The sequence below is a fragment of the Siphateles boraxobius genome, unplaced genomic scaffold (genome assembly GCF_051911475.1).
Source record: "Siphateles boraxobius isolate OS27281-9 unplaced genomic scaffold, OSU_SipBor_1 122, whole genome shotgun sequence".
NCBI lineage: Eukaryota > Metazoa > Chordata > Actinopteri > Cypriniformes > Leuciscidae > Siphateles > Siphateles boraxobius.
In genome coordinates this window covers 647,347-665,252 of record NW_027508725.1, presented here as the reverse complement: position 1 = coordinate 665,252, position 17,906 = coordinate 647,347, and the positions used below count along the sequence as shown (strand labels likewise).

The window sequence follows — 17,906 nt, the reverse complement described above, 5'->3', positions numbered from 1 at the left end:
TCTCTGTTGTCTTTAATGTCAGACTGTACGACAGTCAAGAATCGTTAAAAACGGATGCACACAACCGACTCGTCCGGAGTTTTACGTCATGTCCGGTGAGCTGCATTCACACGCGGGATTGAAATAATGGCTAGCAAACAAATCTTGGCTTTTCTGTGTGACGAGCAAGTTGTGGTTTGTTGTGGTCACACTAACAGTGTCATCAGGTTCTGCGCTCCTAACAGGGAGAGTTAGGGGTACGTGTAGAGGTTGCCTTTAATATATAATTAAGCTATATGTTGGTTTAGTGTTCTGTTTTGCGATTTTCCACAAATTTAACAATAACCCATTTCATGAATTAACTTGTTTGCTTTTCCCAAACCCTCACTCGCGTCCCTTTAGGAGGGGATTATAAATGTTCTTTTGTTCACTTTTAATCCCTGTATTCGCATCCTTTAGAATGGCAAAGGAGAAAAACACTATCTCGTTAGTTCCAATCTTTATCTCACCACAAATAAAACGTTTACACAGTTTGTGCTGGTTGGACACGGTTAGGGTTAGACACGGTAAGTTTAATTGTATAATGCATATCACAGGCGCAGGTTTTCTTCGGCAGCACAGCATCAAATATCTATTTATATCTTGTGTGGAAGATAAAATTATAGCTCTTCTGACCTTTTACAATCAGTGTCAACAGTCAGTGGTTGGCCCTTTATCACTGCAGTGGTAAAAAAAATCATTCTAATAATAATTGCCACTGTCACCGTCGTTTTGTTGCACTTCCAAAACAAAAATTTCTGAAAGTATTAGTTTCAACACAATACCATTAATTACTGTCAAAACATTTTCATGACAATTTGTTCCATTTTATGAAATATAGAATTTTAACATAAATTGTGTAATCAAACATCAGAGAAATAAGGCTACTAAACAACAGAATCGATGTTCCAGCATTGTATAATTTAATATGCTTTTGCTTTAATTAAAAATGTAAGTTTAAGGCTGTTTTGTGTCATCAATTTTTTTTATTTTTTTTTTGTGTGGGGGGCGAAGTGATGCATCCTTCACAAAGGGGGCCTTAAGCTGAACAAGTTTGAGAACCACTGCTTTAAAGACAGGGACAAGTAATGTCCCAATAAGGCAGCATTCATTTATGATTTTAATATCACATACACTGAACAATGTTGTTATTATTGCATATTGTTTTGCATACTGTTTTATAATATACTACAAATCATTGCGGTGCAAATAGTTTGCATAATAATTTACACTGCTTTTAAAATACTGCTATTTTTTCTAAGTGTACATAGACGCTGCTTTTTAAAAATACTGTTAAAGCTACAATATGTCATTTTTTTCACCGCTAGGGGTCGCCAACCTCTTACAATAACAAAGGCGTAGGTTGATGACGCAGTGATAAGCTGAATGATGGGACTTGTTGTCAAGCTGATGGATCTAATAATGTTTATGGATGAGTGAAAACATTCATGTTTTTTAACATTACAGTGGTGTGAAGCAGGTCGCGATTGCTAATAAGAGACAGATATCACACGCGAGTCCCACGGATATAAAGGAATACGGACATTTAATTCTACCGAACTACCTGCAAGAGCTGGATTAATACTCACAAATGTCAGTTTATTAGACAAATTAAACTTGTGAGGTAACGCAGCTAACGTTACACTATCACACTAAACAGCATTTAAATGTGATTTGAAAGTTATTATGTTGTTCTATGTGTTAGTTCGTTTGCTATATGAAACTAGCAGTAAGCTAGATCAACAATAGAATAACATACTGATCATATTCTAACATTTCATCACGTTATATAACATTGATTTGTTTAATGTACATTTGCTAACCTGTCTAATAAAGCTGTCAAGTCGTGTCTCGTGAAGCTCTGTCAAGTCCAAGTTAGTCGCGGACGCTAGCTCTCGGCATCTCAAAAACACCACGCCGATATTGATCCTCGTTTTAGTTCTCCTTTTTTGTCCCGAAGACTGCTTGCCATGGTCTATAATGTTTGAACGAAACAAGAACAACGTGCCGCTAAACGTTACGCACTACGCAGTTGTCCGCGTCTGTTGCCATGGTTACGTCATGGCATGGCAGTAAAGCGGAAACCGAGGATAGCGCGGATATTGTTTTTCTCTGAAGTTTCAGAGTTTCTCTGAAATAAAAAAATCTTTGGAGACTTTTGGGATATTATAAGTACACAACTGCAGGAAATATATAACACTACTATAGTGTGATACTATATAAATACTATAGATATGGGCAAGGGTCCTGAGCTATTTTTCAGCCTCATTCTCCCCCAGTTTACACAAAAAGATAATAAGGTCAAACATGCTTCTAATGTCAAACACATACACAAGACAGACCAGGAAATACTCAACACTCTCTTTCCAACTTCTTTCAACTTGTCATTCAATCATTCAGTGTGTGCTGCTCAGAGTGCTGTGGTGTTTCTGGGGTGTGCAAGACTCACGTGGGTTTCTCATTGGTGATGAGCACTTTGACCTTATTGAGGGCTTTTTTGGCACCGGTGGGTTGAGCCGTCGCAGGTTTGCTATGGGCCGGGCTGGAATGAGGACTGGCGATGTAAACCTTCTTGCCTCCACTGCCCGGTGGTTTAGAGTGTGAGAAATCTGTGATGAACACTATACCCTCACTGGTCAGCACTATGACATACACAGGAAGGAATAAATGACACACATTAGAGAAACAGTTGAGCGAATGAACAGTTACTTCCTTAAACTATAAAAAACCATACTAAAAGCCAATTCAGACCACGAATGATGACTATAAAGAAATCTATAATAGTGTCCACACCAGCGGATGATATTGTTCTGTTTATTCTAAGCGAATCTGCCGCTTTAAATGCTCGAGCTCGTTACAGCAGGATGGATTCTGATTGGCTCTCAATGTTTTTAACATTCATCAACTGGATGAAATTATTCTGAAAGTCTTCAATACTGTTAAATGAATTTCAACAATACTGTTTCTCTGTGCCGTTATTGTTATAGCTGAGGTGTAAACTCTGCTATTCTTTAATATTGAGAACTATATTTAAAGCTATTTCTTTACAGTTCGTCCTTGGTGTGAACGGGCCTTAATAATGACTTCTATTCGGGATTTACAATACCATTTGGTACAGAACACAGATACTGAAACCAATATTTTAGCAATGTTGAAAGGTTCAGTAAAATACCAATAGACTAATGATTTTTAAATGTTTTCCAATGGGATAAATTAGTGAGATTTGTGAGTAAATTCAATTCAACCTCAAGTCATTAATTGTTTATGTTTTAATTTTTTTCATTACAAAAAGTGTCTGAGCTGTGTGAATCAGTTAACAAATCAAAAAGAAAGAACAAATTCAGAAGAACATCACTAATCACACGCATCTGTGCATCACAAATTACAATTATAAATGTGATTGAATACACACATGCCAGATTGGAGGGCTCAAAGGGGTCAAAGGAGAAAGACAGTATGTTCTCAGCATAGCTCTTCTTCCACAGCTTGGTGCCAGTGTCTCCGTTCCACAGAACAATATAGTTGGGAGGGTGAACAGCCAGAAGGAGATCGCGTGAAGCATCCTGAGCCCACAGCCAGTCCATATCTGATGAGGGTCAGAAGTGAGGAGAGATTTGCATTCATTCATTCTTTTGTTTTCTGGAAGTTTCACAGATTTATTGGAGTGAATCTCACAAAGCTTTTCAAGGGCATGTCAGGGTAAAAAAAATTGAAAGAAAGAAAGAAAGAAAGAAAGAAAGAAAGAAAGAAAGAAAGAAAGAAAGAAAGAAAGAAAGAAAGAAAGAAAGAAAGAAAGAAAGAAAGAAAGAAAGAAAGAAAGAAAGAAAGAAAGAAAGAAAGAAAGAAAGAAAGAAAGAAAGAAAGAAAGAAAGAAAGAAAGAAAGAAAGAAAGAAAGGACGCTTGAAAATAAAGCTTTCTTACAACTTCCACCAACTGACAAATTTGGTCCTAATTCTCATATCGTTCATGAAAAAAAAAATCATTCTCTTTACTGTTTTGAAAAATGTATATTAGAAATATATATATACTGTACATAATTTAGTATTTATACATTAAGGTAGTTTTTGCTGCATCAACTTTAACATATTACTTGTAAATGTAAATATATAATCGAAATAGAGTGATTTTTGAAGTAATGCAGTAAATAATTACTGTATTACAGTAATGAGCATTTCATGAAAAACACAACGAGAATATCAATCATGGCTATTAAATATAAAATTCATTATGGTAATAAGAATTTGGGTTGAATGTGCTTAATTCTTAATTAATTACAATAACGTCACGAAGCAAAATTGGATGGTTATAAGAATCAGAACAATTATGTCAATAAATAAGGAAATAGTAAAAAGTGTTTCCCAAAAAAATCTGTCTTGTGTGTAGCTACTTTCTTCCACCAAAGATTCATAACTGCTGTTGATAGTTAACAAGATGCATATATAAATTTGAAAGATACATTTATTAAAAAAAACATTGATCATTCATGATATAAATTCACTACGGAATTCTATATAAATATCAACCAATCAAATAAAATCATTCATAATATGATTAATATACACTATATTGACAAAAGTATTGGGAAACCTGTACATTACACCAACAGGGACTTTAATGACATTGATAGCCTTCTAAATAAAGACATTAAGAGTGTTAGGATAAATTGCCTAAGAGTGTTAGGATAAATATTGCTGAATTTGCAATATTTACTTAAAATATTAGCAAGGTATTGGGTGTTCAATTTAGAGACACAGGATGTCCATTATTGAGAAACAGGTAAAGAGGTTTTCAATAACCTGCTGTTTTGAAATAAGAAACGGACCGGTGAGGAAGGATGGTCGACCATTTAATAATTCATCTAATCCGTACTAATTGACATCTTAAGACAGAGTGGAACAACTTTGTTTTATCTTTATGTGTGTGAATAAGGAAACTGTTTATGTGTGTGAATAAGGAAACTGTTTATGAGCGTGAATAAGGAAACTGCTTGGTTGTGATATGGGGCAAGATGTTTCTAGACCACGGACAGGCGAGACGCCTTTTGACTTCTTGTACAGAAACAATAAAGGTTTCGGGACAAAACCTTTTAAAATCAAATTTGGCAGGATGGTCAGAAGCCAAAATTCAATTAGACCCATTTCCTAGAGAGGGATCATTCAAAGATAATGATATAAAAGCATGAAATCCATGGTAATAGGCGGATGGGAAGATTTACAGTGGGACTAAAGATTTATGAAGGAGTCACCATCTGCTTTTGTCATGAGGTTTATAGAAACATTGGAACAGGATTCAAAGATAACTGTAGATAACTCTATGAAAGCCCTTTTTATAAACATGCCTGAATAATATGAACCAGCAACAGGCTCAATTGATTAGAATCACAACAAATGATCTGTTAGAAAAAACTGTTGATAAGAGATATAATGTATAAATTAGGATTGGAAATTACCTTTGATAACAATACAGTTTATTTATCTTTTCTCTCGAGTCTGAAGGTTTCTGTTGAGCCTCTGCCAAACGCAGAGGATGCTATTGAATTGGTTAAAGAACAACAAGTAACACAGCCTGACCACACGGATACAACAGATAATGTTGCAGTTAAAATGATCAATCCAAATCTTTGGTCAAAATTTAAAGATGATACTGGTTTTGTAGACATTGAGCCATATCGAGCTAAATTGAAAACCACATCGCCAGTGTATGTCAAGCAATATCCATTGTCGTATGACAAAGAGATTGGTATACAACCAATCATTGAGCCAATCATCATCCCAAGGTACGGTATACCAAAGGTGATTGCGCTTGCGTTTCTTCCCTAGGTGATCTGGAAGTCGTGGTGGATTACGTCACAGCTCAAGAAGAGAAATTAAATTTAATTAAATGCTAATATGTCTTTGCCTTTTCAAGTATTTCGGCTCAATCTTAATGGCATATTTTTTTATGAATGAAGGCTAGTATCACTTATATTAATATAGCTACTGTCTCGATCATTAGCAAAAAGTCAATGAAGTCAATGTAGAAAAAAGTCATTGTAGAAGTCAATGGCAAAAAATTTAATTTGCTACTAGTAACAAAAGAATAGTTACTAGTCACTATCGAAATAAGTACTAGTATCTAATGAATAAGTACTAGTATGTAATAATAAGTACTAGTATCTAATGAATAAGTACAAGTATCTAATGAATAAGTACTAGTATCTAATAAATAAGTACTAATATCTAATGAATAAGTACTAGTACTTAATGGAATAGATACTAGTATCTAAAAAATAAGTACTAGTAGCATGAAAATAGAGACTAGTAGGTTTTAATGATTAAATGTTAAAACGGCTTGCCATAGTAAGTGGTGAAGATCGGTGGGAAAGGATGATGAAAGTAGAACATTACGTGATCATGATAATATTGATTAATTTTGCTTTGTCTTTGGCCATGTATTATGTCAGCAGTCCAGAGGGCTGTGAAAACTACTGTTGGGTCAACAAGGACAATATACAGCAGTACATAAGTAAATGAATGTCAAAAGTTTTTAGATTTATTGCTTGCTATATGTCCAGGTCTTAAACCTGTTAAAAAATAGCCTCAGTATTAAAATTAAATTACCGGTAATGCAAACACTGGGTAAGTCTTAAATGACTTAAAGTGGCCATTGTTAAGATGAATATATTTGCATCTCCTTTTCTGTCTATCTAATAATTTCTTTTAAACCCTGTTTGGTCACACACTTGTTAGCCACATGCTAGTCATTATCCATAAGGAGCAATGTTACATGTAATATAATTATGAATGGAGTTCTCTGTCACTGGATTCTTTTAGCTCAGCTGACAGTCTCACTTCTTTTCTAATATCCAATTTTATCTAACAAAGAGCTTTTGAGAGAGCTTTTCACAAGGTTTTGAAATGTTTATCTAGTAGAGCACCAAACTTTACAGTTGGCCCCCTGGCATCCACCAAACCCAGACTCGCACATTAGATTGCCAAACAGAGAAGCATCACTCCACGCAACACGTTTCCACTGCTTCAGACTCCAGTTGCGGCATGCTTTATACCACTCCATCAGACACTTGGTATTGTGCTTGGTGATGTTAGACTTGCATGCAGCTGTTTGGCCATGGAAACCCACTCCATGAAGCTCCCGCTGCACAGTTTTTCTGCTGATATTAATGCCAGATGAAGTTTGAAACTCTTCATCTTCGGGATCAGCAGAGCATTGGCCACTTTTACGCACATCAGCACCCGGTGACCCCGCTTCGTGATTTAATGTGGTCATCCAGTTCGTGGCTGAGTTCCTAAACACTTCCACTTACCAATAATACACCTTACAGATGATCGTGGAAATCTAGCAGGGATATCATTTCACAAACTGACTTATTGCAAAGGTAGCATCCTATCACAGTATCATACTTAAATTCACTGAGCTCTTTAGAACAACCCTTTTTGTGTCTGTACACACAGACTGCATGGCTATATGTGCTCGATTTTAGACACAGTGGCAATGAATTAAACACCTGAATTCAATAATTAAGAGGTGTGTCCCAATTCTTTTGTCCATATAGTGTATATTAAATATTTAATATGTCATCTGTTTTTCCCCATTTCTTGGTTACGCAGCACAGAGATGGTTTATTTTAAGATGAGCTTGGTAAAAAGGTTCTTACCCTGAATAGGTTTGGTGTGTTCCTGGATCTCACAGTGTGCCATACCACTCACCACATCCCACACAATGATCTTCCCTGCCGCATCTGCGGATGCCAGGCGCAGAGAGTAGGGTGAGCTGAGACTGTGGTGGTAGTTTTCTCTGGACCATTTTACCTAACGCAGTAAAAACAGGACACAAAGGCAAAACTACGTTATTCCACATGTACGTTCTGGTTGCTAAGTGGTTGTATATACATGTTGCTAAGCATTTGGTCCAGTCAAAAGAGCCTAAAGCCACTTTTCTACTATCTCCGACAAGCGACAGTCCAGAAATCATTCAGTTTCAATGTAAAGTATGAAACGAAGTAAGTATGCATGGATGTAGAGGTCCCCCAAACTAGCACGTACAACCCCCCTAATTTTTATACCATGGTTAATGGAAACATTTCTGAACTAGGACCAATTATCTGCGCAGCATGACTGAAGCCAATATGACTGATACACAAATCACTGTATACACTCCATAAGTGTGATAACATTTGCGTGTGCTGTTTCTATTGCGACGTTGATGATAAAATGTGCGACTCATTTGAATTCTGTTGAAAATGTACTACTTTTAAATACATCGAAAGTCAAATATGATCTAAAAAAGCCACATAAACTAAAAAGACTGACGAGAAGATGAGAAAACATCATACTGCACCAACATAAATTAGAAAGCTATTTAAAATACTCATGAACACTCTTATTCTAGTAACAGCTATCATGGTAAATGTTGGCTAACTTGTAGAATTTCTAAAAGATCTGTAAAGGGAATAGATTTTTCCCAAGGCCCATAGACTTATGTTACAGATGTGGCATGTTGTAGCTATTGCTTCTAAATATGTAGGCGGCTATTTTTCATAACAAATGCTAGTTTCTAGCCATTAGAGCTAGCAAACCAAACAGTTGATGGACCCCAGTGACTTCCACGATAATTTGTTTTCCCATACTATGGAAGTCAATGGGACCCATCAACTATTTGAACAACTGTTTAGAACAACTTGTGGGTGAGTAAATGATGAAAATATTTTCATTTTTGGGTGAACTATCCCTTTAAAGTTAACCAAATGACAAAAAGACATATAAAATCCCTCACTGCTCTTGGCTGAATAACTTTTGTAACTTTAATTAAGGATTTATGTATGTTTAATTTATATACAGTGAAGACAATGCAGAGTTATTTTGCATTTGATTACTTTATTACATTTCTGAAAATATAGCTGAAAATGACTGTCAGACCTACTTCAAAAACCTACCCTGAAAAGCACTGTTTATTTCATTTGTATCTTTGTGCTATTGCATGTAATTTAATTATTTGTTGTTATTTATTTTTGACTGTTTACTTGTCATTAATAATGTTTTATATTAATTATATTAGTTAATTACTAATTACTAGTAGTTTTAGCTGTGGTATCGAAATTGGAATAGATAATTGAGTATTTTCACTGGTATCTAAAATGTTGGGGTTGCCTGTTGCCTGTTAAAACGTTTCATGGCCGGTAATTTTCTTAAATCACCAGCCAAATACCCTGTAAACACTTATTTCATTGAATCACAATATAGCACTATGCTATATTATGATTTTTTTTAATGGTTTAAATGTATCGTGCAGCCTTATAAAAATGTTTAATAATGGGGTTCATGGATTCTCATCCTTGGAATGCGGCACTTCCGGTATTTTGCAATTGAGGGATTTTTTTTATTTTAATCGAGTACTTGAATTTAATCGAGGAATTATGACAGCTCTAAACACGACAATGAAATCCTTAGGGACTGGATGAACAACCAATAAAACGCAAGTGCCAAAGACCAATACATCATAGTAAATGTAGTACATCAATGTTGCTTCACATATTAAACATTATGCTTTTTATATTATATTATTATGCTCTTTTATCCACCTTATGTTTAATGCCAGAGTGGGCACCCACATTTGTAACTTGAATGTCATTTCCAGTTATTTTTAGCTTTACAAAACAGCTCGATATAGCAAACTGCTACTTCTTATATTATCTTAATGTATTGTAGTAATCATAAACACACAGATTTGCAGCACAAATGCTTTTACCATTTTCTGCACTTTGTTATTTATCTACATATTTTCCTAAAGCGCCTAATGAATCAGAAGTTTTGCACATTCATAGAAAATATTTTACTTCCATGTTGCAAAATAAAGTGGAAAGGCCTGCATTTTTGCAGCGATGGTGGTGGTCACATGGTATAAACTATGAAAGCACACAGCGGGGATGGAAAACAAAGTCAGAGAGCAGGGCTCCCCACTGCTGGCAAATGCAGGCTTCTTTGAAGGCTATAACTCATGAGACAAGCAGCCTGCAGTCACACACACCACACACCACACACCAGCCTGCAGTCACACACACCAGCCTGAATACACCACAGCTACTCAGTCAGCACCGCCGTCACCGCTGTCATTTTTGTTGTGCGTTTATTTTGTTAATAAGAGGGAAAGCGTGAAACACATATTTGCATTCATCTAAACGTCGCTCTCAGCAGCGTGGGGGGTGTTGGGGTGTTCGCTAACAGTAGCTATACATCACTGAAAACATATTTATTTTTACGCCTGAGCCAAGAATGAAAAACATAAATAAACCTGTTGCCATCTGTGTTATTAATGTTCAAATAACAAAAGACAAATGCTGCGTCCCAATTTGCATTCTATCCATTCTAAATAGAATTCGAAATTAGAATTATTGCATACCAAATCTTAGCATGTTCAAATGAGTATTCCAATGATGGTTTACTATTTCCAGTAAGAATCCAAAGTGAAGATCTGTTCACACTCTTAACTGCTAATATTACCCACAACCCATTGCGCGTTGGATGAGGATCCAATTATAACTACAAACATGAATAAAAACAAAACTTGTTTAAAACTACAAGTAGAGTAGAGACGTTTAAATGAAGGTTTGAGTGATTTATAATCCGTATTTAATTTGACCAAAAAATGTATTCAATGTCATCCACAATATTTTCCATCTGCAACAGCATTGTGAACTTTTATAAAGACGCGTTTGGTCATTAACTTTTACATGCATCATTATGCAAACACAAACACACTCCGCATGAAAGACCCACGACTGGCAGATCAACGTGCTACTGTAGGAAATTAAATTCAATCAAATTGAATGTGGAGAATTTAACCTGTGATAAGATGATTGACAGGGCAGTTTAAACGGTGACAGGACGCACATAACTGAAGCGACAGAGCAGCCCTTTAACAATTTTGTTTTTTTATCTTTAAAAATCTTTAATATCTTTAATAAGAATCAAATTATATTTAATTCATACAGTAATGACTATGCAGTGTTTTATTTTTAAATTTGATTTCTGTAGTGAACATGTACTACATGACATGTTAAATAAACATACTGTACTTGGAAAAACTTAGTTTCATTTATTTATATCTTTGTTCTATTGTATTTGACCTGTTGTTTGTAATTAGCTCATTTTTTCTTATTTGTAATAACGAAAATATAATAAAAGAACAAAAATGACTCTATGGTGATATATACAGTATATATATATATATATATATATATATATATATATATATATATATATATATATATATCGTTATAGTGAAATTTAATTTCTCATATCGTGAAATAAAATTTTGGTCATTACACCCACACCTAATTCCCTCCTATTCCCAGTTCTGTAACCATGGGAACCCTGTTTCTTTGAGAGAGTAGGGAAACCAACTTTATTATGTCACTTGCAATGCTTTAGACAGTCAAAGGTGTAGACGGCCTTTTGCAGTGATTCTTGTTACCATGGTTAACAACTTCTCTGATGGTGAATATTCTGTCGGGATTTCAACAAATTAACCAAGAAAAGCACACATCTACTATTCAGCCTTCAGTTTGGGTCAACTGAACAATGTGTGACTGTGACAAACAGAAAAACAAATATTGAAAACCCACCTTGACCACATTGGCTTTGTGTCTCTCCAGGACCTGAATGGTCTGAGCTGTGTTTGGGTCAATAATGAGGATACTGGAGTGACAGCCTTGAGCGATCAGACCCTGCCATCCCCTGAGCAGAGAGAGAAGGAAGAAGAAAACAGTACCAGGGTGAATCTAATAGGAAAGTGAATGCATAAATACATTCACAAAACAATTGATATAATAAAAGCCTATGTCATGCTTTTTTTCACATTACAGATATGAATGGGGAAATTAGAAATCACTTACAATACAAAAACTTTAAAGGTCCTATAAATCATCCTCATTTTCTTTAAACAAAATTTCCTAGAGTAGGTTGAAATATGACCCAGGCATGTTTCATGAGATTCAACCAATTTAAGATTATTTTAAGGTTACATAATAAAACAGACAGTTTATGATCAAATGACAATTAAACTTGTTCTAACCAAGCCATCAACAAATATTTTTTTAAATGCATGAATCAATGACAGGGCTGCATGAAATATCGGTCTATTATCGATATCACGATGTGCGTGATGTCAAGTATAGTGATCGTAATTGATCCGTGATCCGTTCGGACCAGGCACCAAGGTTCGAAACGCACGCGATTCACAGATTACTTGCGAAGTTTAACCATCATAAACTGCGTTTACATGGACCCTTATTAATCAGGATTGACGGCTCGATCGGACTAAAAAACCTTCATGTAAACACCGTAATTGATCTGATTGAGCTCGATCCGATCGGAATTTCGATCGGATTGAAAGGGGTGGTTTGTAATCCGATCGAGAGAACATGGAAACACTTGATCGGATTGAAAACCGAAACTGAAAGGATTGCGCATGTGCAGTGACGTTGAAATAGCGAAATGACGTATGACGAACGGAACGAGCTGTTCTTCCTGTTGAATAAAGTGTCATCTAAATGAGCGTCCCGTTATTACAAAATTCTCATTTCACTCAGCGTCTGTGACGTGGAGCAGGACAACGTCCCACCAGTCCTTGTTTCAGACTCTCATCCACACACGACTGGTTTTAGATGCGGGGTTTTACTGCGTGATCAATATAAGCCGCGGCAAAACGGTTCATATGCTCGTCTCCATCATGACCAGAGACGGATAAATATTAAGGCTGCTGTTTAAAACAAATAAAGAACCAATAGAGGAGAATAGTTATGCTCGAACAGCGGCAGTATATTCGTGCCGTCTGCGCATGTCAAAAAATCTATTCCGATTTGAAGCTTGTGACATATAAACGCGCACATCAACCCGATTACTTTATTTATCGTTCATGTAATCACCGTGTTCCGGTTCATCAATCGGACTGATTTCATTCCGACTGAACCAAAAGATGTCCATGTAAACGTACCTATAGAGTGAAAGTTTATCATTTGCACGTGTTTTAGGTCCTGTCAGTTTAAACCGTTTAAGTGCAACAGAGCTGCGCAGGCAGCACATGAACACCTAATTATGTTTTCTTTCGTGTGTATGTGTGCTTTAATGGACATACATACAAGCAAAATTATGTCAAAGTCCCCATCTCGGCGAGTATCCTCGTAAACAGTCGCTTACGTGAACATAAAGAAAATGGATGTGTATTATTATATTGGATCTGTGCATTAGCTCTTAAAGTGACAGCAGCCTAAAATTCCTGCTGCTGTCTGTCATTAATGTTAAAAAACTTTCGTAGCTTTAACAAAGATTAAATATATTCAACAGTGAAGACTATGGAGAGTTATTTTACTGTTCATTTAATTTGTATCTTTGTTCTATTGTATTTATCTATGTTTTTTTATTTTGTTTATTATTTTCAATGCACTCCCCTACAAAATCTCCCCAATAATCCTAGAATGATTAGGCTAACTAAATCTATTCAAGTTATCTAGTTAAACTGTTTTTAATTTTGCAATATACAGTAAATCGCAGTAAAACAGTATATCGCAATGTCCATTTTTTCCAATATTGTGTGGTCCTTATCAACAATATTCAATAAGTCAGACTCTCAAATTCACCTAGTCTATCCCCGCAGCACAGACATCATAAAGAAAAGCATCTTTTCGAACTCAAAGCCTGTTGAAGTACACAAGACAAACAAAATAATAACCTAAAGGCAGATCTGATGAAATAAGGTTTTCAAGGTTTCAGAGCACTTCAAGGCAGCAATGTTGTTTTCCAGTCACACTGAGCTAAACTGACAGGACATCCAGCACACCATTCATAAATACAAAATAATGGACAATGAAAGACACAGTAATTTTAGGATACAGTTAATGTTATAAATATGAAGTTATGTTATATACTCAAAGTCAGGGGGAACAAACATTTATTACAGGAACTTCCCTGCTGTAGTAACCGGAGGCTGACACACTGGTGACAACTCAAACCTTATCAGCAGCAATGCCAAACAAACTCAGAAAACATGTTTATGTGTGTGTGTATTATCCCATCAGAACCATACAAGCATATTTACAGTCTAAACTGAAGCACTGCAAACAATAAATAAGAGATATGTGTGTGTGTGCTGCAATCTACACTGATTTTACTGTAACAACATTCTACTTCATCACAAGCACTTATCACAACTTTACATCATTTTCTAAATATAATAATAAAAATGTTATGCAAAGATCTGGAGCTATCATTAAAAAAAACCTGAAATTGTGAAAGCAGTAAATCTTTGTCCATTTTTTCATCATTTGGCAACAATGCGTATGGATTTTAATGACAACCAGACACGAGTGTTATGTGTAATCTTGTAATATTAACTACACTGTTTTTTTTTTACACTGACTTATGATGAATGTAAAGACAATAAATAGTCTCTCTCTCTCTCTCTCTCTTAATATATATATTAAGGTTTTTAATGTTTATGAAAGTAGTCTCTTAATCTCACTAAGGCTGCATTTATTTGATCCAAAATACAGTAATACTGTGAAATATTGTTACAATTCAAATTAACTGGTTTCTGTAATATATTTTAAAGTGCAATTTTATTCCTGTGATCAAAGCTGAATTTTCAGCATCATTACTCCAGTCTTCAGTCACATGATCCTTCAGAAATCACTCTAAGATCATTTCTTATTATTATCAATAGTGAAAACAGTTTTAGCTGCTTCATTTTTGGGATAAGATGTTAAATATATATATATATATATATATATATATATATATATATATATATATATATATATAAACACTTTTATTTAGCGAAGGCACATTAATTACATTGTTTAATAATAATAATAATAAAACTTTATTACAGACTCACCGGTCCAAATAAAAACAAACAAGACAGTACACACAATACAATACAATATAATAAAAACAAATACAACTTCAGAGGAGACAACTATACCAATGCTTCCATAACTTGGACTTATACCGTGTAGTGCTAAACTTGATATTGGTCAATGCCACAATTATATAATTCTCTGAGTTATTCAGCCGACATATAAATTTGTACATAACGTTTCTCAATGTGGCTTGCAGAGTATTAACACCTGCAGCCACAAACATCTCACTGGCGCTACACCAGCGTGGTCTTCTCAGCAGAATTCTCAGTGCGTCGTTGTAAGCTACCTGAAGTTTATGCAAGCTGGCTTTGCTGAAACTAGACCACAAGTGGGCATTGTGGAGAGGAGTGCAGTAAGCTCTGAACAAAGCAACTTTCACACTATCTGTGCACCCACCAAACTTACGAGCCAAACTATTCGCCTGAGCATATATAGAGCGGCATTGCCTATAAACGTCAAGGTCATCCTTCAACTGGTCTGTAATGAGATGCCCAAGATACTTATATTTGCTCAAAACTATCAAGGTATTACCTGCCAATTTAAAAGGAGGAAACATTTGACATTTATCCTCCTTTGTTCTACAAATCATCACCGCACTCTTGTCTGTATTAAATTTTATGTCATGAACAGTTCCATAGTCAGAGCAAACATTAAGAAGCTGTTGCAGACCAGCACTGCTAGGACTGAAGACCACAAGGTCATCTGCATACATAATATGATTCACTAGAGTGTTACCTATCATACACCCAGTGTTACACAAATTCAAGCAGACAGAGAGCTCATCAACATACAAGTTAAAAAGAATAGGGGAGAGGATTCCACCTTGTCTGACCCCGTTCCTGACCCCAAAAGGGGCAGAAACACAGTGGCCCCATTTTATAAACATAGACTGGTTGGCATACCAGTAGGACAGTCTTTACTGTCTTTTTAAGAAAGACAGTAAAGACATTTATGAAATTAATAAATGTTGCAAAAAAAAGTTCCATTTATAATAAACGCTGTTATCTTGAACTTTCTATTTATCAAACAATCCTAAAAAGCATTCACAGGGGGAAAAAGGTTTCCCAAAAATATTAGGAAACACAACTGTGTTTACCATTGATAATAATATGTTTCTTTAGAACCCAATCATCATATTAGAATGATTTCTGAAGGATCACGTGACACTGAAGACTGGAGTAATGATGCTGAAAATACAGTTTTGATCACAGGAATACATTGTAAAATATATTAGAAACCAGTTCATTTAAATTGTAATAATATGTCGCAACATTACTGTTTTTACTGTATTTTTTTTATTAAGTAAATGCAGCCTTGGTGAGATTAAGAGACTACTTAAAAAAAACATATCCTACGAAACACATGTCTACAGAAGAAATGTGATGATGATGATGATGACGACGATGATGATAAAAACGTCAAACTCTTGGTTAGATCATGATTGTATGTGTTGACAGTCTGCAGAAGCTAAAGCTACTCACCAGTCCACTGCTGTCTTGTTCTGTAAATTAACGGTTCCGGTCAGTGTTCTTGCGGCCAGTTTAATATTGACTGTGTACGGAATCATGGTGGAAGCCATATGTCAAAACTACATGAAAAGTTGGAATGTTTTGGTTCGTTTTAAATGTAATGAATGATCGAGTTGTGTTATTAGGAAGTCTTTGCGGTGCGTCCCATTACTGTTCCGTTCAGAAAACGGTCCGTCAAATCTGTAGTTCCGCCCTGATAGTGTCTTGAAATATATTAGTTAAAAAACATCATACTAGTATCACAAAATTAATATAATTTGGCATTTTGTGTAATGTCACTTTAACTAACCAGATCCAGTACCCTAATAAGAAATTCAGCATCATGAATCGTTAGTCTTATATAGCTTATTTGTCTTCCTTTCTATATTCACTTGACTTGAGTTATTTACTTCCTTATTTACCTAGTTTTTTTATCATCAGTAATTGTGGCATTTCTTATCAGCTAGCAGGCCTTTATTTTTATTTATTTAATTGGCATTGAATGTGTGATTGATACCATGTTAGCTTTATTTCTATAGTGCACTACAATACAGATTGTTTCAAAGCAGCTTCACGGTAATAAACAGGAAAATAGAGTCAATGATGGAAGCTTCACCAAATACAAGACAAATTCTGTTGTAAAGCAGCGCTAGAGAAGACAATAGTTTTGTTATTGAGCCCAAGTTAGTTCAATTGTTGATTCAATTCATTTAAATGAGAATCCTATATTGTTCCTTTATTTTGCCATATTTGATGTATTGTTTGGAGATATGGGATAATTCTTATTTCACTAATTTAATGCCTTTATTTATTTTGCAAAAAAGGGCCATAAGAATAATTAATGGAGTTGCTCCAAGAGAACATACTACAGGACTTTTTTTGGAGTCAGGTCTACTCAAATTGAAGGATTTGGTTGCTTTACAAACTTTATTAGTTGTTCATAAAGCAAAACACTGCCTGTTACCGCATGGACTGCAAATTCTTTTTACTGTAAATAGTGAGAAAAGTAGAAGAAATAATGACTTTAAACAACCTTTTGCTGGAAATACCCTCAAACAAATGTGTGTTTCAGTTTCTGGTGTGAAAAGATGGAATTTTCTAGAAAAGGATCTAAAATGTTGTTCAAACATTTTACAATTTAAATACAAGTATAAACAGAAAATACTTAATTTATATAAAGATGAATGTGAAAATGTATAACATTATAACAACAATGATGGTCTCGTTGTTGTTTTTGTTAGAGTTGTCATTATTGCATCATTGTTGTTTTTGTTTGTTTAGTGTCGTGTAAGCAGAATTAATAATAAAAAAAAAATTAAAAAAAATTATTTTAGAGAGAAAAAAAATGTTATTTTTTGTCATGTCGGTGAGGCCATCTAATTTGTATTTTTTTTATTATAAGAATGGGGTAGGAGTTTATACGATTTTTTTTTTCTTCATACTCCTGTTCTTCTTGTCATGGAAT

At 35.0% G+C, this 17,906-nt stretch overlaps 1 protein-coding gene across 1 annotated transcript; it reads right to left on the bottom strand.

Annotated features, from left to right (window-relative positions):
* Positions 1-998: 998 nt before the first annotated feature.
* On the bottom strand, positions 999-16,619 carry LOC143732757 (WD repeat-containing protein 11-like). The gene is made up of 5 exons (XM_077224112.1): positions 16,415-16,619; positions 11,640-11,751; positions 7,674-7,827; positions 3,431-3,604; positions 999-2,660 (listed from the first exon to the last, which is right to left on the bottom strand). The coding sequence occupies exons 1-5, from the start codon at positions 16,510-16,512 to the stop codon at positions 2,464-2,466; spliced, it is 735 nt and encodes a 244-aa protein (XP_077080227.1). The 5' UTR covers positions 16,513-16,619; the 3' UTR covers positions 999-2,463.
* Between the last annotated feature and the right edge of the window lie 1,287 nt (positions 16,620-17,906).